Source organism: Euleptes europaea, chromosome 7, assembly GCF_029931775.1.
Source record: "Euleptes europaea isolate rEulEur1 chromosome 7, rEulEur1.hap1, whole genome shotgun sequence".
Classification (NCBI taxonomy): Eukaryota; Metazoa; Chordata; class Lepidosauria; order Squamata; family Sphaerodactylidae; genus Euleptes; species Euleptes europaea.
The window spans coordinates 86,955,590-86,976,385 of record NC_079318.1 but is presented as its reverse complement, the minus strand read 5'-3'; the positions used below and the strand labels follow the sequence as shown (position 1 = coordinate 86,976,385).

Here is a 20,796-nt window from a genome sequence, read left to right as displayed (position 1 = left end):
CCGAGGCCTTAATTCTGCAAAGATGGGCCTCCAGGAGCTTGACAAAGAGGTAAATTTAAAAAACTAAAGCTCAATAGCCAGAACTCTAGAATTTCCCAGTACATTTGGACATGTCACTTGGACTCAACTGTCGCCAGAAAAAAGAGGGCGGCCACTAAACTTGGAGCCTTCATGTTCAGGGGCAGCACACAATGACGCTCCAGATGCATGGGGAAAACTACAGGGCCACATCCTGCTTGTAAGTCATAGAAACGGGCCAAGGCTGGAAACCACAAGCTAGTTTTCTGATCCGATCCAGCAAGGCAGCTGTACCCTACCTCACAGGGTGGCTGTGAATCTGGCAAAGCCGGAATGAACTGTGTAGCAGTTAACTGTCTTGTGGCTTCTCCACATCACAGGCCCAACCGAACAACAGCAGCCGGTACCAGTCTCAGCAGTGCCATGAAAATTTCACCCCCACCTCCACCAGTTCCAAAAACAGATCAGTTACTCACGAGAAATATAGTTCCCATAGCTGGATTCTTCTCAACTCCTGCATGGCAGGGAATAAGAATACACAACAGAATGTTATATTTTCTTAAGACCATCCAAGGGGAAATAAATTCTCCATCGCCTTAATACAAAAGCCCTCATTTCCCAGACATTTTGGGCAGAAACCTAACCAGTCTCTCCTTTTCTCTACAGGAAAGATACCAAACAAGCTGCTGTAGCTTGGTTACATCTACTGGGCTAAGCTCTCCCACCTCTCGGCCTGGGCTTGGGCTACTCAGAATCTGGTAAAGGGTTTCTCCACTGAAAACTTCAGAAAGAGAGAGTTCCTGAATCTCATCTTTGTAGCACATCATGCCCACAAACCGACCACTCAAGAGCCCTGAAGTCTGTAAACGGCAGTATCACGACACATGCATCACTGGCCTGCCGAGGAATGACACAAGCAAGATGCCAAATGCAGCTTACAAATCAGCCACTAGCATGATACTACAAGCAGCCAATCGGTAACCCAATTCCTTTCCTACACTCAATTAACCCCCACCCTTTAAAAAGGTACCCATTTAACAGGCACCAAACGTTTAGCTTTATCTTCAAACATCAGGATACAGCAAGATAATTTACAACTGTCCATTGTAGTCCCTCCACCGACAGCAAATCATAACCTTTTCTATGGACAACGCAGCAAGCTTTTACGATGGCAAAGAACTCTCCTTCAGCCAAGGCGAAGTTTCCTGGCTGATAGAGTTCTGAGTAAACACAAAAGCCTGCAACATCTTAAGACTGACATGCCCTCGACATTTAGTAGCCAACTTATCAGTGCTTGGGAGAAGGAACCGTAGTCGGGTTGCACCCTCACCTGTAAAGCAGGGTCACAGAATGGTGAGAAGCCAGACCTGTAAAATATAAATTCAGAATATGTTAGGGGAGCAAGGGGAGCAAAAGCACGCAAACTTTACTATTACAAAAACTCTGTCAAGCAGCAACGGGTGACACAAAGAAGTCTGTTCTCAGAAACAAAACATCTTCAAGGTTTTTTTCAGAACAGGTCTGTGTTAAGTTTCATCACAGAAAGACAAGGGGGGGAAATCCTGGCACAATGCTAAAGGATATAAGCCACCTTCGCACCTAATTCAGCACTGGAAATGGTCTTCATATAGAAGATACGGTTTATGCCCCGCCTTTTCTCTATTTTCTCCCTCCACCCGCCCACCCCGCAACAGGCACCTTGTGAAGGAGGTGGGGCAGGGAGCGTTTGGAGAAAACTGCGACTGGCCCAAGGTCACCCAGCTGGCTTCATGTGGAGGAGTGGGGAATCAAATCGGCTGTCCAGATTAGAGTCCGCTGCTCTTAACCCCTACACCATGCTGGGAGCCCACACAAAGGCAGATAGCTGCCTAGTTTTTTTAAAAAAATAATTTTAATCCTTAGTGGAAGTTTAAATTCTTAAGTATTGGAAATACTAACTGGCCTTCAAGGGGATTATGGATTTTTATTTGCTCTGTGATAAGCATGGCAAGATTAAAAACTGCTAATACTCAAAGGAGAGGTTCTGCTCTGCAGGGAGAGGGGAAAAGATGGTAATGGTACTTGGGAAGTGTATGGTAAAACGGCGTATAACCAGAAACAAGCCACTGGAAGCTTACACCAGCACCTAAAGCAGCAAGCCTGTTTTTTTTTTTTTTTGAGACTTCAGGCACACAGGTATACAACTGCATTTACAAGGAGACTGTTAAAGCTGCTAAAATGTTTCCGTTGACTGTTGTTTTGCAGCATTTCTTTTATCGATAATACATCGGCACAACTTTTGCCTTTTATAAGAAAGGAATGCGACTAATACATTTTTTCAAACAATGCAGATAATGCAGAGCACAATAGGACATTGCGACCTCCGCCCCATCCTCCAGAAAATATTTAATACAGTTCAAAGCGTTAGATAAAACATTAACCTATGGACAATTATGGCTAACGTTGCAGTAAGTGCATTGGAAGTTACATGGGACAGAAAAGCGGTTGCTCTCTCTCTTTTTTTTTTTTTCATTTCCCTAGGTTGGCAGAAATTAATTGGCACAAAAAGGGGGTGGTGATGACGCTTCATAAAAGACAACAGTCCCCTGCAGCTGGGGCACATTTAGCCAGCACTCCCCCTTTAACGCATCCTGCTTACCACGGCCCTTCTAGACCTTTTCTCTTCCCACAGCTAGCCAATACCCACAAGAAAAGGTGACAAAGGAAGAGCAGCAGGGATCCCACGAGGTTTGTAAAGCCACAACTCCCCGCACGCCGCGGATGGCACCGGATTACACCGTCGGGCAACCCCCGCCCCTTACCTTCCAATCTGAAGACGTCTCCGGAAAAGAAACACTCATCGACCGCCAAAGGGTTAAATACTGAGAATTCGCGGGGCATGCCGGGAAATCTTTCTTCCCCTTTCGTCCAACCGCAACCGTTTCGTCCCGCTATGGAATGCGCATGCTCGCTTTGAGGGCGGAGTCGTTGGAATAGAAAAAAACGCGCGTTCTCCCTCTACGGAGGGCCGCGAGTTGGGCGGGAATTTTACGTCAACACGTCGGTTTGCATTTTTTTTTTAAAGTGGAACTTGAGTCCTTGTTGGGAAATCACGTGACTGCTCTGCTCCTGTCGATTAGTTGGGAAGCGTCAGTTGGGCGGGAATTTTACGTTAACACGTCGGTTTGCATTTTTTTTTTAAAGTGGAACTTGAGTCCTTGTTGGGAAATCACGTGACTGCTCTGCTCCTGTCGATTAGTTGGGAAGCGTCAGGTTTGGGTTGCAGGAAGCGATGGTCGGCCAGTGCCAGAAAAAGCAAGAAGGGGCTAAAAGGGAGGGGAACAAAATGCTAGTCCGGAGGAGGTGTGTGCGACCGAGCAACCGTTCTCATTCCCTGACGAATGGCCCAACGCCTGATGCTCTTTCCCTTCTGCCGCTTCTCCCGACTCCTTCCTTAAGAGTCTGAAACGTTCTGCTGCTTTGAACGATGGTTCTGGGAGCAGACGGGACACAAGAATGCAGAAAGGGAGACATCCGCCGTGACTGTCGAGGGTTAATGGCACCGCAGTGCATCACGGGAAAGGAGGTGGGGATATGCAGATTACGAGCCAATGGCTGTCCGAGCCTGGGCAGTCGGAAGCGACAGAGGGGAGAAAAACCTACCAATTATGACATACACGTGTCTTTCAGGAGACGGATGACCTGCAAGGCGGACAGAGCAGCGTTTTTGGGATGTCCCGGGGGCTCTTGGGACCCCGGCCGGCCGTGGCGTTGGGGACCTCAGGGCGTGGCTGTGCTCACTTAAGCCAGAAGTGCATCAGGCTGGTACGGGAACCCGTTTTCCCGACAGTGGTGTTATCGCTTCTCGGCCTTTTGGCTAAGATCAAGTGTAGTATCTGTTCTTATCAGTTTAATATCTGATACGTCCTCTATCTGAGGACTATATATTAAATGGATTTTTGGGACTGGGAGATGGAATAGGGGCTTGCTCCGTCCACTCCACGCATCGACCTGCTATTGCAGTACCTCCAGGAACGGTGCACCTCCCCTCGGGGAGAATATTGCTGGTTAAAAAACAGATTGAAATATTTCTATCCATCATTAAAAAGGTGGTCTTTCTTTTTCACCTTCTCTTCTGTTGTCACTCTTCTTTCTTTTCTTTCTGTAATATTACTTAACAGAGGGGCCTACTGCACTGATTTTGCAACGTGATTCGTTGCGGGTGCGATCAATGCCCATTTTGGAAACTCAGCCACCTTTTCCTTGTTCCCTTGCGGCTCTTGCATAACGACTCCTCTTCCTACTCTTCCCCCTACTTCCTTGCAGACGAGCTAGTTTCTTCCTTCCCCCCTCCCAATCCTTTCGCATGCTTCCAGGTGAGTAAGCATTCAGCAGGACTTACTCCAAAGTAAGGACTTTCAACGAGACAGCGCCTTCCTCCCCACCACCCAACCATTCCCCGCGAAAGACTGTCTTCATGGTCCTGGCTTCCAGAGAAGCCGGTGCTTTCCTTCCCTCCCCAACCATACCCCCCCTCCCAATCCTTATGCATGCTTCCACAAGAGTAAGCATTCAGCAGGCTTACTCAAAAGTAGAAAGTTCCAAGGGAAAAGCACCTTCCTTCACCCCCTCCCCAACTTCCCCAGGGAGTGGGCTCGAGTGCTATGTTTTCCTATGCATCTTTCCATTCATGCACGGGAGGTTTCGCCTTGGATTTGCTGCTCTCTAGATGCACATTTCCCCCATCCGAATTCCCAAAACTCAACAATAAGCTACTATTACGTAGAGTTTTGAGAATTCGGGTGGGGAAAATGTGCATCTAGAGAGCAGCAAATCCAAGGGAAACCCTCCCGTGCATAAATGGCCTTAATGAGGGCTGGACCTATGCTGGATGGGTTGGGGGTGGAGGCGTTTACTACGCACACGCCCCCTGCTCCAAGGTTCGTGTTAACAGTTTTAAGTGCAAAGTGACAAGCAACATCTTGGAAACGGACCCAGAAACTGGCCAGGGGAGACAAGTGCAGGGAGGAAATCATGAAATACGACTTGGGACTGAAGACGGCATTTTGCAGGGGACTACACTAAGTGCGGTAATGGCCAGAGCCAGTGTGGAGTGGTGAAGAGCCAAGTTTGAAATTCTCTCAGAACTTTCCACTTTCTACCTCCACAATGTTACCGTACAACTATCCCCAGTGGTGGTGGGGGGAGTCACTCAGTGCCCAGAAATACAGCATGCCCTCTTGCCTAAGCTACTGGAGGGGAGCCACAACTAGAGATGTGCACCTCAAAAAATATTGAAAGGGAGAATAGAGAGACTGCTGAATTACAGCTCAAGACAATGCATTCTCCTGGACTGAACAGAGACCTGACATTCCTGTCTCATTACCAATGCTGATTTCTCCACCCTACCGCCCCTCTGCATATCACACCGAATCCAATCACACCTGCTAATGTCGTTTACCTGCTATTGACATTTACATGCTATTGCCATTGGGTGTCTGAATTCACTCGCCTTCCAGCTGTATCTGAAGAATTCACATTCCAGCTGTATCTGAAGAAGTGAGCTGTGACTCACCAAAGCTCATACCCTGCCAGAACTTTTGTTAGTCTTTAAGATGCTGCGGGACTCTTGCTCTTCTCAAAATATATCGGTATTTTTCAGTAATAAAAAATATTTTTGCCTATTTTGCACCATTGGCCTTGGCCTTATTTTTATTTCCTGTTACTAATGTGGCCCTTTTATTTCTTTTTGCCTGTCTCGTCCAGCACCTGGAGCTCAGTCCCCAGGCCCCTTTTGAGTAGTGACAACAGAACTCTTAATGTCCATGAGATTACATCTTTATTATTTCTTCACACAAATGCATAAGGATTAATCTCTCAACTCACACATCGCTGAACAGCAAGTAGATGCAGAACATATCTAGAGCCTGTGAAAAAACAGATGAACTGGGAGCCTCCTTCCTCTTCTGACTCGGTCTTGGTAGAACAAAGGATTTCAATTTACCCGGGCCAGAAGGAATTGTGGGAAGAAGAAGCTCTGATAGCCAATTAGCGTGCAGTTCAGACACATCTGACCTAGTGTTGATCTGGACTACATTTCCCACAATTCTAAGTCTTAAAGGGCTAACTACTACAAACCTTTTCTATGTAACATTTCACTTTCTGCTGGGGCAGCACAGGACCACTTGATGAACAACAGTTACAGGTAAGTGCAACACTGTTTTATTTGCTGGACAGGCACCAATTTTGTTGCCATTAGCTTAAAAAAATTCCAGCCCGCCCAGAAAGATTGGAATTCCTCTCCCCCCACAAAAAACTGGATCTGAATGCTAAACTGGTATTTGGAACCCAGATAACCAGGAATACTGATATTTAATGGCTCCCTGATTTCCAGATCTGAAAAATACCTATATAAGATAAGACTGACAACATGAAGAGAAAGTGCAAAAGAAAGACCACCTTTTTAGTGATGGATAGAAACATCTCAATCTGTCTTTTAACCAGCAATATTATCCCTGAGGGGAGGTGCACTGTTCCTGGAGGTACTGCAATACCAGGTCGATGCATGGAGTGGACGGAGCAAGCCTCTATTCCATCTCCCAGTCCCAAAAATCCATTTAATATATAGTCCTCAGATAGAGGACGTATCAGATATTAAACTGATAAGAACAGATACTACACTTGATCTTAGCCAAAAGGCCGAGAAGCGATAAGGAAACTGCCCGGAAAATCAGCCTTCGTACTGACCTGAGGTACTTTGGGGGCTAGGAGAGTAAGCCACAGCCTGAGGTTCCCAACGCCACAGCCTGCTCAGCTGAGGTCTCAAGACCCCCCATTACATTCCGAAATTGCTGCTCTTTCTGCCTTCAAGGTAATCAGCCTCCTGAAAGACATTTTGATGTCAGAATTGGTAGATTCTTTCTCTTTGTCAGTTTCATAAGAACATAAGAAAGGCCCTGCTGGATCAGACCAAGGCCCATCAAGTCCAGCAGTCTGTTCACAGTGGCCAACCAGGTGCCTCTAGGAAGCCCCCAAATAAGATGACTGCAGCAGCACCATCTTGCCTGTGTTCCACAGCACCTAATATAATAGGCATGCTCCTCTGATACTAAAGAGAATAGGTATGCAGCATGACTGGTATCCATTCTAATAGCCATGAATACCCCTTTCCTCCATGAATATGTCCACTCCCCTCTTAAAGCCCTCCAAGCTGGCAGCCATCACCGCATCCTGGGGCAGGGAGTTCCACAATTTAACTATGCGTTGTGTGAAAAAACACTTCCTTTTATCTGTTTTGAATCTCTCACCCTCCAGCTTCAGCAGATGACCCTGCATTCTAGTATTATGGGAGGCTGCCAGGGTTCTGACATTGGCTCGTAATCTGCATATTTCCACCTCCTTTCTCATGATGCACTGCGGTTCCATTGACAGACAAGGCTGATTCCCAGGCGTTTCCCTTTCTGCATTCTTGTGTCTTGTCTTCTCCCAGAACCATTGTTCAAAGAAGCAGAACGTTTCAGACTCTTAGGAAAGGATTAAGTTTCCTTAATCAATGCAATTTTGGGCTGCATCAAAAGGAGTATTGTGTCTAGAGATCAAGGGAAGTAATATTACCACTGTATTCTGCATTGGTCAGATCTCACTTGGAATACTGTGTCCAGTTTTGGGCTCCACAATTTAAGAAGGATGTTGACAAGTTGGAGCGTGTCCAGAGGAGGGCGACCAGAATGATCAGAGGTCTGGAATCCATACCTTATGAGGAGAGACTTAAGGAGTAGGGTTTGTTTAGTTTGGAGAAGAGAAGGTTGAGGGGAGACATGATAGCCATGTTTAAATATTTGAAAGGATGTCATGTTGATGAGGGAGCTAGCTTGTTCTCGGTTGCTCCAGAGACTAGGACACGGAGTAATGGATTTAAACTAATAGAAAAGCGATTCCACCTAAACATTAGGAAGAACTTTCTGACAGTGAGGGCTGTTTGACGGTGGAATGTGCTGCCTCGGTGGAGTCCCCGTCTTTGGAGGTCTTTAAGCGGAGGCTAGATGGCCATCTGTCGGGAGTGCTTTGATTGTGGGATCCTGCATAGTGGGGGAAGGTAGCTGCTAGTTTCCTGCATTGTGCAGGGAGTTGGACTAGATGACCCTGGTGGTCCCTTCCAACTCTATGATTCTATGATTACGGAGAAATGACAGAAGGGAAAGAGCATCAGGCGTTCGGCCATTCATACCTTTCTTAATTAATGGGAACTGTTATGCGGTCAAACACACCTCACCCTCCTCCTTCTCCAGACTCACATTCCCCCCCCCCTTTTATTTCCTTGTTTCTTTCTCTGGCACTGGCCATCCATTGATTTCCACAATCCAAATCTTAGGCTTCTCAACTAATCTTCAGGAGTGGAGAAGTCACCAATTTCCCAACAAGGAATCACATTCTCTCTTTTTTTTTAAAATGCAGACCAATGAGTTAAAGTGAATTTTCCAGCAATATTGGTTGGGAAAGGACAGCCCATAATCATCCCCTCCAGGGTACCTGGATTCAACCCCAACTCAAATCCCCTGCCCCACTTGCTGTTGCCATCAGAGGGAAGGGAGGCAGCCTGGGGCTGAGCTGGGCTTCTAAAACAGCCCAGGAGGAAATGGGACCAAATCCCCCTCAGGCCTGGAAAAAAAACAAAAGTCCAGCAGCCGAACAACACTTATTTCAATATGCGCTTTTGTGAGTGTCAAGAAATTGGTCACTTTGTACAGATTAACCAGACAGATCAAGCAGTTAAACATCAGCATTTGGTCAAATCATAAAACTTGCTTTGTGAAGAGCAGTGTACCTGTGAATTCCAGGACAATTAACAGGGAAGGGCCAGTACCATCAGACCACGCTTGTGAGTTTCTCCAGTGGCTCATGCACTGGCAAGATCCTCCCTATTTTTAGCCTCAGAAATCTAACCACTGGAAAGCGCTTCTAATGGGGACATAGCGATATTAATACGAATCACAGGTTCAGAAGCACGGAATTACACATAGCCAAAAAGACTGGGAATCACTTTGTTCTTCACTTTTGTCATCCACTCCTTCCTTTTATTCTCAGATAGGGGGGAAAAAACACCATATACAAACCGACCGCCCATTCAAATGCAGTACAAAAGCCCTCTCCCTTTGTAAGTCGCCCCCATTGGTGACTCAGGCCTCACTCACTAGGCGCTGCTCCACCGCTCGGGGCAAGAACCCTTGCAAGAAGTGGAAGAACTCTTGGAAGGCGGCCGCATGCTCGGGAGCCGGCTCGAAGCGCAAGCTGATGCGCGTATCCAGCCCACCAGAAGCATCAGCCCCTGCTTGGGCATGAATGGTAAACTGCAACAGAGGGTCTGCAGGCCTCGCCTCCCCGTCCTGCCAGGAAATGGCCTCGGATACTTTTGCCTCCAGCTCCAGAGAGCCAGACGGGCACTGCGGGTCGGGCTGTGGCCCGCAGAGCTGCCGCCTGACTCGGCGGCGTCCCAGCCACACCTTGTGCCAGACAGCACAGTCCCAAGCCATGCTCTCCTCCTCTGGGAATGAAGGATCTGTCCGCAGCCTCTTAGGGGAAGGAGAGGACGAACCTGCTGCTTCTTCTTCGTCCAGGGAGCGCTTGCGCCCTGCCGACAGTGGCTGCTCAGCGGTTGCTTCTCTCTGCTGTTCTCCCTGTTGACGTTCAGCAGCTTCTCCTTGTTCCCGCTCCAACCCCTCTCGCACCTTTAAGCAGCTGCATCGGAGCACGTCCTTCAAGACAAAGGTGATGCCGGAACAGACTCTCTGGAACCAGCGCCAATGGAGGTCCCCAGCTTGGCACAGCTGCTCGCGGGTCTGGGCAGGCAGCAAAGCCGGAGTCAGGGGGAGGCCGATGACGAGCCCGGTGGCAGCTGGGGCCTCAGTCTCGGCGGTGCCCGGCTGGAAGAGGCGCACCAAGCCCCAGATCTTGCCTTTGCTGGATTTGCGCTGGTACTGCAAGCTGCGGCAGTACTTGGCCGCCGCCTGGCAGCAGCGCCGGAACCGCAATGCCGTCTTCTCGTTGACGTTGGCGGCCACGTTGTGGCTCAGCTCAAAGGGGTCCTGGAGGTTGAGGGGCCCCAGCTTGAGTTTGCTGCTCGCTTCGGACACCAGGATGCTGGGCACAGGCAGTGGCTGGCCTTCCCGGAGCGAGATCACGCAGCCTACAAAGTCGTAGTCACCAAAGACACGGAAGAACTCGGCCAGCAGGGTGCCTGGAAAGAAAGGCAGACGGCCAGTGAGGCAAAGAGGGTCATGGGGATGCAGTGCAGATTTGATGTGGGAAAATATTCGCATGCCCACTTTTCTCCCAAGCATGTCAGGACCTGCCTTGGGAGAAAGTTGGGCATATATATATATATATGTTTCATGTATTTGAAACTTAAATATACACCCACATTTTCCCAAAAGCTTCCCAGTATTTGATAGAAGAAGAAGAGTTGGTTTTTATATGCTGACTTTCTCTACCACTTAAGGGAGACTCAAACCAGCTTACAATCACCTTCCCTTCCCCTCCCCACAACAGACACCCTGCGAGGTAGGTGGGGCTGAGAGAACTCTTAACAGAGCTGTAACTTGCCCAAGGTCACCCAGCTGGCTTCGTGTGTAGGAGTGGGGAAACAAATCCGGTTCACCAGATTAGCCTCAACAGTTCATGTGAAGGAGTGGGGAATCGAGCCCGGTTCTCCAGATCAGAGTCCACCGCTCTTAACCACTACACCATGCTGGCTCTCCTAATGATACTGATGTTTTTAGAATGTTATACTGATTTTACTGTTGATTATTTATATTGGTTTTAAATTATGTTATTCCACAATCCTGTTAGCTGTTATATGGTATTTAACTTGTTTTAATTCATGTTAGCCATCTTGAGCTGTATTTGTTGTGGAAGAGACAGGGTATAAATATTATAAATAAATAAAGAAGCATAAGCTTTGCAGATGCCTCCAGGCATTGTCTCATGAACTTTTTCAACCTTAGGGACTAGAATAAAAATGTTTTTTAAAAATTTGAACAAGTTTTTAGGATATTGACTTTTGCACTGAATATCTGCTGCCAGAGCTTTCTCAAAAGTGTATCAACAGGGGCATAACATCCAAATCACAAGCTGTCATAGTCCTGCTGTACACTGCATTGGTTAGGCCACACCTGGAGTATTGTATGCAGTTCTGGAGGCCTCACTTCAAAAAGGATGTGGACAGAATTGAGCGGGTGCAGAGGAGAATGACGAGGATGAATAGGGACCTGGAGACCGAGCCCTATGAGGAAAGGCTGAGGAAGTTGGGAATGTTTAGTGGAGAAGAGGTTGAGGGGGGACATGATTGCTCTCTTTAAGTGTTTGAAAGGCTGTCACTTAGAGGAGGGCTGTTCCTGTTGGTAGCAGAGGGTAGGACTCCCAATAATGGGTACATATTACGGGCGGAAAGGTACCGGCTGGGCATTAGGAAAAGAGTAGTTCAACAGTGGAATCAGCTGCCTAGAGAGGTGGTGGTTTCCCCATTTCTGGCAGCCTTCAAGCAGCGGCTGGACAAACACCTGTCAGGGATGCTCTAGGCTGATCCTGCATGGAGCAGGGGGTTGGACCAGATGGCCTTCATGGCCCCTTCCAACTCTATGATTCTATGAGGAGGCCCTCTGGCAGCACCCCACCCTGACTATGGTGCACTGTGGTCTAAGGAGTATGCACTGCTCTTAAGGTGCACCTCTTGCAAACAGAAGAAAGATACATGCGTTGACTGGGAAAGGGAAACATCCCCAGTCCTCAACCACACAGAAAAGTGGGGGGGAGGAAGCCTGTGCACTCCAGGTTTCGGATCTTTGGAGCAACTCACAAAGGTTCTCTGTGTTACAGCTCGGCTCCAGCTGGGCTGAATCCTTGGGGAAGCCGCAGTCCCAGCCATCCACCACGGTCTGCTCCTCGTCCTCTGCAGGTAAGGAGAAGAGAGAAATAGCGGCAACACTATTCAGATTTATTAATACGGCAAAGCCATTAAAATATTCATATCAATTGCAAGACAGAATTAAAAGATACAGTATCTAAAACTATGGGATATATAATTCTTAAATAAATAGATAAATTAGCTGAAAGCCTCAGATTAATATAACATTCTCAGTTTTAAGTTAGATTGCCAAACCCCCACTTTGTCTGACGAACCTTGTACATTGTAGCACAGAATTTAGCTACTCGTTTCATCGTCTGGGCTGACCCTTCCCAAAGGAGATTCCTCAACCTCCCTTCCTCAGAGCTGTCCTTTGTTAGATTAGGGAGAGGGGGAAATTAGCCTAAGTCTTGCTTCCTCGTAAAAAGAGCATCTGAAGCAAACATGCGCAATAGGCTCGACTTCACCCAACTTACAGGGACCACCCCCATTCTGATCTTGATAACCTCTTGAATCTGGCTTCTAGAATCTCCATATAGCAGCAACGCTAATCCCAGAGGAGCCAGGAAGAATGGCGGCAGGAAATCAGGCTCTGCTTACCGGACAGTTCCTTCAAGCGGGCAACTGTGGGTAGGACCGGCGGGCTGCGGGTTTGCAGGAAAAAGAGCACCAGCAGGGTCAGAGCATAGTTATTGAGGAGGGGGCCACCACCGAATGGGTTCCCTATAGGAAAGGGGGAAAAGAGGAGGTTGTTGGCAAAAGGAAGCCTCTCTCCCCCAGCACCCACTCCCAAATAACCCATTGCCTCTGGGTCCACCCTGACAGTCTAAAGCTAACCTCCGTTACCATGAATTCTGAACCTTCTGGTATCCTGCCCTCCTGTGAGCAGCTTAAGGTGGCCCAGAGGACTGTTTCATTCTATCCTTGCCAAAAAAAACACACACATACACACCCTGAGTGTAGTAGAAAAGAGCAAGAGTCCAGTGGCACCTTAAAGACTAACAAAATTTCTGGCAGAGTATGAGCTTTTGTGACCCACAGCTCCCTTCTTCAGATAAGCTGTGAATCACGAAAGACAGAAATGTTATTAGTCTTCAAGGTGCTACTTTTATAGTTTTATACTTGTAACTTATTATTTCCAGTGAATGGTGCCCCATGTTAGCCTGTGCACAGGGGATGTCGTTTGGGTTTCCTGCCTGGGGTCTGCAGATCTAGCGGGCCAGGCCTTTGCCCCTCTGCTTTACCTGCCAACACCTGTTGCTTGGCCCAGTGGCGCACAGCGTAAACCAATGGCCTCACCCGCTCGTCTGCCTCGGTGCAAAGCTGCAGGAAGCACGTGTTGCGGAGCGCCAGCCTGCCAAAGAGACGAATGGGCGAGAAGTCAAGAGCGCTTGACACACACTGCCGTTCCTGCCTTGGCACATTTACATATTTTGCTAGTTCATTCCCTCCCCCTCCCAAAAGCTTCTTGTGTCAGTAGACGTTTCCTTAAGGAGGGGGAAAGTGTGGCAGTTATCAGAACACGTCTGTAACACAGAACCTAGAGACTGGCAAATTAGTCTAACCCGTTTCCCATGGTGGTGGTGGGGAGACTGGGCCTAGAAATGTTGGATTAAACGCTGGAGCCTAATTTGATGGACAGAGGGTTCTGTGCTCCTGTAGAAGCAGCCCCTCCCTTTTGGTGACAGTTAATTGTAACCAACTGTCGCTGGCAACTGTCATGCAATTTCTGTCAGTCTCACTCTCACTCAGTCTCACTCTGTGTTAGCTCTCTGCCTCACACTCTCTCAGATGTAACAATGTTTCAGTTAATATGAGGTAAAAGTAATAGAAACCTAAAGGAAATGTTGATTGTTTTAAAGGACTTTATAAACATTTATTAAATACAGTTTTCTTCCATTTTAATACGTGTGCTGTTCATATTCCTCCACATAGTTTTTGGCTGTTTTGAACTCTGCTGCTTTATACAGGTGGAATATCGTGCACCAAGTGAGTGCTGGGATATTGCCCCACATACGGGATTGGATTAATTTCCATTTCCCCCCCTACAGTGGTGGTGGTGGTGGGCAGACTGGGCCTAGAAAATGGGTATGATAAGGAAGGGGAAAGTCCACCCACCATCTATGTGAGCAGGAAGCATAGGCCTTTTATGCACGGGAGGTTTTGCTGGTATTTGCCACTCTCTAGATGCACATTTTCCCCATCCACTTTTTAAAACTAAAAAATAAGCCCCCATGCAGAGTTTTGAGAATTCAGATGGGGAAAATGTGCATCTAGAGAGCAGCAAATCCAAGGCAAAAGCTTCTGTGCGTAAATGGCCATAGCAGGTTTTCTTCCTGTAAAGCCCCTGTTGTTAATATCACGAAGGCTACACACAACACACCATACTTGTTATCGATGGAGATGTCCCCACGCAGGCCAGACTCCTTGTGGCAGAACTTGACAACTGGACAACGGGCATTTGGCACGACCTGGACATGGTGGACACCCGGGACGCACTTCCGTAGCACAGTAGCGACCAACTCGAGCACCTCGGGCACACTGGCTGAGGCGAGGTCGATATCGCTCAGGATTGAATCCTCGGAGTGTGAGTCCACCTCAGGGCTGACCCCATCCTCGGCCTGAAGGAGAAGGGAGGGGAAATGCATTTGCAACACATGAAACTTCTTTAGGCCCACCTAGCTCAATATTTGTTTACAAAATTTTATACCCTGCCTGTCTGCTCAAAACAGATTCAAAATAGACATGATGAAAACACATCTTAAAAACCATTAAAAAAACAATTAAAACAGCGCAGGAAGGAGGGATCACTGGGAGAATGCCAGAAAGTGGGGGGAAGTCTTCACTCCCTGGCAGAAGATGGCAACAGAAGAAGAGTTGGTTTTTATGCTCTGCTTTTCTCTACCTTAAGGAGTCTCAAAGCAGCTTACAATCGCTTTCCCTCCCCACCCCCACAACAGGCACCTTGTGAGGTAGGTGGGGCTGAGAGTTTGGAGAGAGCTGTGACTGGCCCGAGGTCACCCAGCAGGCTGCATGTGGAAGAAGTGGGGAATCAAACCCGCTTCTCCAGATTAGAGTCCACTGTTCTTAACATAAGAAAGGCCATGCTGGATCAGACCAAGGCCCATCAAGTCCAGCAGTCTGTTAACCACCGCACCACACTGAAGGGAACAGGACAGACAGTTCCAGACTGTTGGTGCCATGATCAAGATCTTTCCTAGGCTGTCACCCGCCTAATCTCAGAAGTCTCTCCCAACCCCCACCAGCCATGTTCACAAATTACAGTGAACATACGTACAATCTGTGTAGACCTGATTATTATTTTTGTATGTGCACTGAGTAATTCTCATGTTACAGTATGTGTACGTACAGCTGAATAGAAGAAGAAGAAGAGTTGGTTTTTATACACTGACTTTCCCTACCACTTAAGGGAGACTCAAACCGGCTTACAATCACCTTCCCTCCCCCTCCCCACAACAGACACCCTGTGAGGTAGGTGAAGCTGAGAGAATGTGACTTGCTCAAGGTCACCCAGCTGGCTTCGTGTGTAGGAGTGGGGAAACAAATCCAGTTCACCAGATTAGCCTCCGCCGCTCGTGTGTAGGAGTGGGGAATCAAACCCGGTTCTCCAGATCAGACTCCACTGCTCCAAACCACCGCTCTTAACCACTACACCAAGCTGGTGGATTGAACAACTGAATTGGTGGACAACCAGAAAGCTGGCATTCCCATTCTGGGAAGAACACCTTAAAAGTATGCCCTACAGATTGAATGGAACTTGCTTCCAAGTCAGTGTCCTTTGGATCACAGACTAAGGAACCCCAGGAATGGTTGAAGGACATGTTAAGAACTCCATCTCTACCATGTGACCCCTGCCCTCTCCCCTGCCTGTCCTCTCACCAGTGGCTCAATAGGACTCTTGGCAGATGCTTGGAATTTTTTGGTCTTCTCAAGGTCTAGGAACAAATCCAGGTCACATCCAGAGACATCGAAACCGTTCACCGAGGAGCCAAAGGGGAGAATGGCGGAGCCTGGATGGATGGACATGGGGAGGGGGGGTAATAATAAATCATAGGAAGTTAACTCAAGGTCAGAGCTGTGGATTGGGTGAAAGAGCTCGAGAGTGGGAAGAAACTTACCAGGGAAAAACTCTAAGAATACTTCCTGGAAGAGAGTGACCAGCAAATCCCGCAGGCGCCGTTCACCCTCCGAAAACTCAAACTGCTGCACCAGCAGAGACATCTGGGCATCCACCTGTTGGGGGGGAGACAACCTCTGATCAATCATTATAAGTTGTCCGCACGCCCATTGAGCAATCATACTCAGATTGGTTGAATTCACGAAACTGCGTCATTCTTTCATATTACGTTTTATTTTATTTGTACCCTGTTCTTTCCCGGCCAAGCTGGGCTCAGGCAGCTTCCGACAATAATGAATTACAACTATAAAATGAAAACAAAACCATTTAAATCCGTTTAACTTAACAGGTGGTGTCCTAAAACTACAAGGCCACCTCATATAGGTGGGATTGTCCTCATTGGTGAAGTCGGTTTAGGATGGTAATCAGGAGACCAACAACAACCAAGAAAACCACAAGCCCTACAGGGAATAGAGACAGGAGGAGAGGAAGACAAGGAAACAAGAGAGGAAGAAGAAAATGGGAAGGAAAGGGAAGACAGCCGATTTACTTAGCCATTGCTGCCCTCAACTATAGGCCTGGCAGAACATCTCTATCTTACAGGCCCTGTGGAACTGAACTAAGTGTCAGGATTGTTTCAATGCCTGTCAGGATGTATATAGTAATGTTTGGTCTCAATGCCTGTCAGGATGTAAATAGTAGTTTGTTTGTGTTAGTAACCAGATTGCCTGGGCTGTAACCTGAATCCCGGGCGGAAGTTGGGAAAGAGGAGCCGTGTGTGTGTGTGTGTGTGTGTAAGGCAGGGTTGTTGGAACTCGCACAGCAAGGCCTTGAGGAGCACAGATAAGGCCTCGTAGTGATGAGAAAACACCTGGCCCAGAGGGGGATGGGATCTGGCACCGGCTATAACCGGATCTTACTGGAGTGGGGGTCATTCGAGTCTTTACGCTCTACCAGAGCTCTGAGTTTTTCTGTATGCTCCCTGGAATCACAATAAATCACTGGTTACTGCTGAACAACTATTGAGTGCCTGGAATTATTGGAATATTGTCGGGACAATGAGAAAGCTCACACTAAGTCCCGCAAGGCATGAGTCTCACTAGACAGAGGATCAGGTCCTTGGTGTACCAAAGTCAGTATTGTCTACTCAAACAGGCAGAGGGTCTCCGGGGTCTCAGGCAGAGGTCTTCACATCACCTACCACTTGCTCCTTTTAGCTGGAGATGCTGGGGATTGAACCTGGGACCTTCTGCATGCCAAGTGGATGCTCTGCCACTGAGGTCCAGCCCCACTCCACTGGTTCTCCCACACGGTTGTTAGAAATACATAAAGCAGAATTCACTCACATCATCGGCTTGGCAGAGTTCCTGTGCCAACTTCTTGGGGCTCAGCTGCTCTCGCTTGGCAGACCCCTGCTTCCTGGGCTGGGTGTATTTGAAATCTTTCTTCTCCCGAGGCTTGACGCGCAGCTTCTGACCCCCCAGGCTGTGCTGGGGCTGTGCCAACACCTTCTCCAGGACCTCCTTGTCCTGTAGCTCTACAATGGCGTAGACACCCTGATGACCCGAGACACAAAATGTGGAAAGGGAAGCATCAGCTTCTGGACTGCACCATCCCAACTTCTTCTGCCAATTTAGGCGTGGGGCAGAAATATACAGGGCACTTACGAATGAAGAATACCTGCTCAGCTGTATGCAGGTTTTGTGTCTTGAAAATACGATGGACAGAGCCAGGGAAGAAATAGGAAGTTTAAGGTTTCGTTTAATTAACTCCTGGAGGGCCAGATTTCCAAATCCTTTCTCTCCCCCTACAATTCCTCACGGGCTCCCAGCTTGCAAATAAATCAAGCTAAAACTCTTGCTTTCATGATGAGATTTATTCAACTTGATATATAGAGGTAGCTGAGAATTTCCTGCATTGTGCAGGGGGTTGCACTAGATGACCCTGGTGGTCCCTTCCAACTCTATTATTCTATTTCTCTTGAAATGTTCCGATATGCATTTTTATTCTGTGAAAATCTTCATTGACTAATATTAAAAACCTCCTATCTTGCCTCTCTTTTTGTTTGTTGTTACACGGTGGCAATAGGGGAAGAACAGTGAAACCCTAAGGAGGTCTACTCAGAATCCAACGGGTCTATTCACCGTCAGTGATTTAAAAAGTGTACCTCTGCTTAGGACGTCACTGTAAAGGTAGCATCTGGAACTTATAAAAATTGGTGATATATTCCAGCTTTACCAGGGGGAGTAACTGTTGTTCCCGGACCATCACAATGGAAAAGTCTCAGTAGTGTCTGGCTCTTTGGAGATGGAGCTCACCCTAAGCTTTAGGAAGACTGCAGGCTTCCAATCTCATTACGTCCATCTCCTCCCTGCCTCCCAAAGCTGTAGCTTATCAACTGGCATATGTCAATTCACCTTATCCTTGTCCATCACCACATTGATGACTTCCCCATAGGTCTGGAAGTAGTCACTCAGCTCTGAGGCAGGCGTCCCTTTGCGGAAGCCACTCACAAAAACACTGCGAAGCTCTTGAGTCTGGCGAACAGAGCGGAGGCTTTCCAGGCGCTGGTGCTTCTTCCCTCGGAGGTGATCGTCCAGGCTGGGTTCTGCAGTATAAAACCAAGGCTTTTCAGCTATGACTTTGGAACAGGAAGCACAATGCCAAAAACTTAAGAACATATGAAAGGCCATGCTGGATAATAGTCTAAAGAGGGGGTAGGGAGGCCAGATTTGATGGAACTGTTGCGTGTCTCAACTGTAGGTTTGTTGGAATATCTCTGTTTTGCAGGCCCTGAGGAATTCTTTAAGAACCTGCAGGGCCCTGGTCTCTCTTGCTGAAGAGGGAATGCCACCAGGAATCCTTTTTAAAAGCCATGCAAGCTGTTGATCATTACATCTTATAGCAGTGAGTTCCATAAGTTAAATATACACAGTGTGGTATTTGCTTTTTTCTCTGCTGGACCAGCTCCTTCCCGTTTTAGCTCTTTGTTCAATAGCTTACCAAAGTCAGGTAGCTTTTGTCTGGCCCTCGGCAGCCTTAGCACAGATGATTTGAGGAACAGAGAAAATCAAGGATGCTGAGGAGAATCTTAAGAATTTTTTTAAAAATCAGGGATGGAAAAGAGTTGTTTGATCTAGGATGAGTGAAGGGATCTTATGCTTGTAAGCCAGGAAAATGCAACAGGTAAAGTGTCCTTCATGCAATCAGAACCTTCACCCTGCTGAAATTCTCAGTGACACAGAGCTGTTAAAGACACAGGACCCTGACAAAGAAAAGTAAATATGGTACAACTCTGTTTTTATTGTTGGGTCCCCATCAATGGTAAGAGTCCAGCAGCACCTTAATGACTAACAAAATTTCTGGCAGGGTATGAGCTTTCGTGAAGAACCCCGTGGCACAGAGTGGAAAGCTGCAGTACTGTAGTCCAAGCTCTGCTCACGACCTGAGTTCGACCCTGACAGAAGTTGGTTTCAGGTAGCCGGCTCAAGGTTGACTCAGCCTTCCAGCCTTCTGAGGTCGGTCAAACGAGTACCCAGCTTGTACTGGCAAACCACGTCGTAAACAAAGTCTGCCTAGTAAATGTCAGGACGTGACGTCACCCCATGGGTCAGGAATGTCCCAGTGCTTGCACAGGGGACCTTTACCTTTTTTTAAAATGAGCTTTCGTGAGTCACAGCTCATTTCTTCAGTGAAGTGAACTTTTTTAGTCTTTAAGGTACTACTGGACTCTTGCTCTTTTCTACTGCTAGTGACAGACTAACATGGCTACTCATCATGATCCATCAGTGGTAAGTCACAGTCCCTATTTTTGCCTTTGTAAAGTTGTGCATGATTTATTCACTTAGCCAATCTTCCAAGTTCGTCTGTTCCCCTAAGGCAACTTGGGGTTCTCCCTGAACAGGTGGCTGAATGTATCGTCTCTTGCATGAATCCATGTAAAAGCAGAAACACGAACATTAAAGTGCAAGGAAATGCAGAACCTGCCATTTCACACCCTGCTGAGGTACACTTTTCGTTGCAGCTGCTGTTGCAGAGCAGACAGAGTGTACGCCTTTAGAGATGCCCAATGGTGGTAAACAATCCTTGGTATGAGAATAGGGATACTAAAAAATGTTTGCCTATTTTCATCTGTGAAAACACTGCAGGGAATTTGATGAAGTGGGCTCGGGTTTATGAAAGCCTGCGTTACGTGCAGCCAAAGTTGTTTCCAATTTATGGCAACCCTATCAATGAATGACCTTCAAAAAGTCCTATCATTAACCGCCTTGCTCAGGTCCTGCAAACTGAAAGCCACAGTTTTTTTAATGAAAGTTTAATGGCAGTATAAAAACGTAAGTCTTTAAGGCACCACAATGTTCTTGTTTGTTGGAATTTGCGATCATACTGTGATAACAACACATAGAAATTCGAGCAGGGCTCAGCCTAGGAAAAGCTAGAACATCAGAGCGCCTCTGAGAATATACAGAATCCTTTTCCTACTGAGTAACCACAGCCAGCCCCTACATTCACTAGAGCTCTTGGTCCAAGGCTGCGGTTTTCTCGCGTGCTTTTTCTTTTTGAAATGAATCAAGCATCCCCCCCATAAATGTCACTAGCCGCTGCAAACTAACCCCACGTAGGCCCCACCCTTTGACCTCTGACCCCACTCACTATTGGCCACCGTCACGTGACAGAGGCGACACCGAAAGCCCCCGCGGGGCAGAGATTCCACGTCGTCCAGCATTGATTCCGCCATTCCCGCCTTCTTCACCTCCATGAC

At 47.5% G+C, this 20,796-nt stretch overlaps 1 protein-coding gene and 3 non-coding genes across 4 annotated transcripts; 1 reads left to right on the top strand and 3 right to left on the bottom strand.

Moving 5' to 3' along the window:
- Positions 1–761: 761 nt before the first annotated feature.
- Positions 762–837, bottom strand: LOC130481270 (small nucleolar RNA SNORD26). Its single transcript, XR_008933456.1, has one exon. It is a non-coding gene; the product is annotated as a small nucleolar RNA SNORD26 (small nucleolar RNA).
- A 3,017-nt stretch (positions 838–3,854) lies between these two features.
- On the top strand, positions 3,855–4,045 carry LOC130481248 (U2 spliceosomal RNA). Its single transcript, XR_008933448.1, has one exon. It is a non-coding gene; the product is annotated as a U2 spliceosomal RNA (small nuclear RNA).
- Positions 4,046–6,517: 2,472 nt separating this feature from the next.
- On the bottom strand, positions 6,518–6,708 carry LOC130481250 (U2 spliceosomal RNA). The gene has a single exon (XR_008933450.1). It is a non-coding gene; the product is annotated as a U2 spliceosomal RNA (small nuclear RNA).
- Positions 6,709–9,173: 2,465 nt separating this feature from the next.
- TUT1 (terminal uridylyl transferase 1, U6 snRNA-specific) lies at positions 9,174–20,796 on the bottom strand. The gene is made up of 10 exons (XM_056853027.1): positions 20,688–20,796; positions 18,452–18,642; positions 17,381–17,590; positions 16,036–16,150; positions 15,797–15,927; positions 14,285–14,511; positions 13,141–13,250; positions 12,497–12,619; positions 11,849–11,941; positions 9,174–10,231 (listed from the first exon to the last, which is right to left on the bottom strand). Exons 1-10 carry the CDS (start codon positions 20,791–20,793, stop codon positions 9,174–9,176), a joined length of 2,364 nt encoding a protein of 787 aa, XP_056709005.1. The 5' UTR covers positions 20,794–20,796.

What these genes read in the sequence shown, in the direction of transcription:
- TUT1 (XM_056853027.1), bottom strand. Translation starts at nt 20,793, where the DNA reads ATGGAGGTGAAGAAGGCGGGAATGGCGGAATCAATGCTGGACGACGTG. An exon ending in TCACGTGACGGTGGCCAATA is followed by an intron (nt 18,643 to 20,687) that starts GTGAGTGGGGTC and finishes TTTATACTGCAG; the next exon opens with AACCCAGCCTGGACGATCAC. An exon ending in ATTCTTAGAGTTTTTCCCTG is followed by an intron (nt 15,928 to 16,035) that starts GTAAGTTTCTTC and finishes CCATCCATCCAG; the next exon opens with GCTCCGCCATTCTCCCCTTT.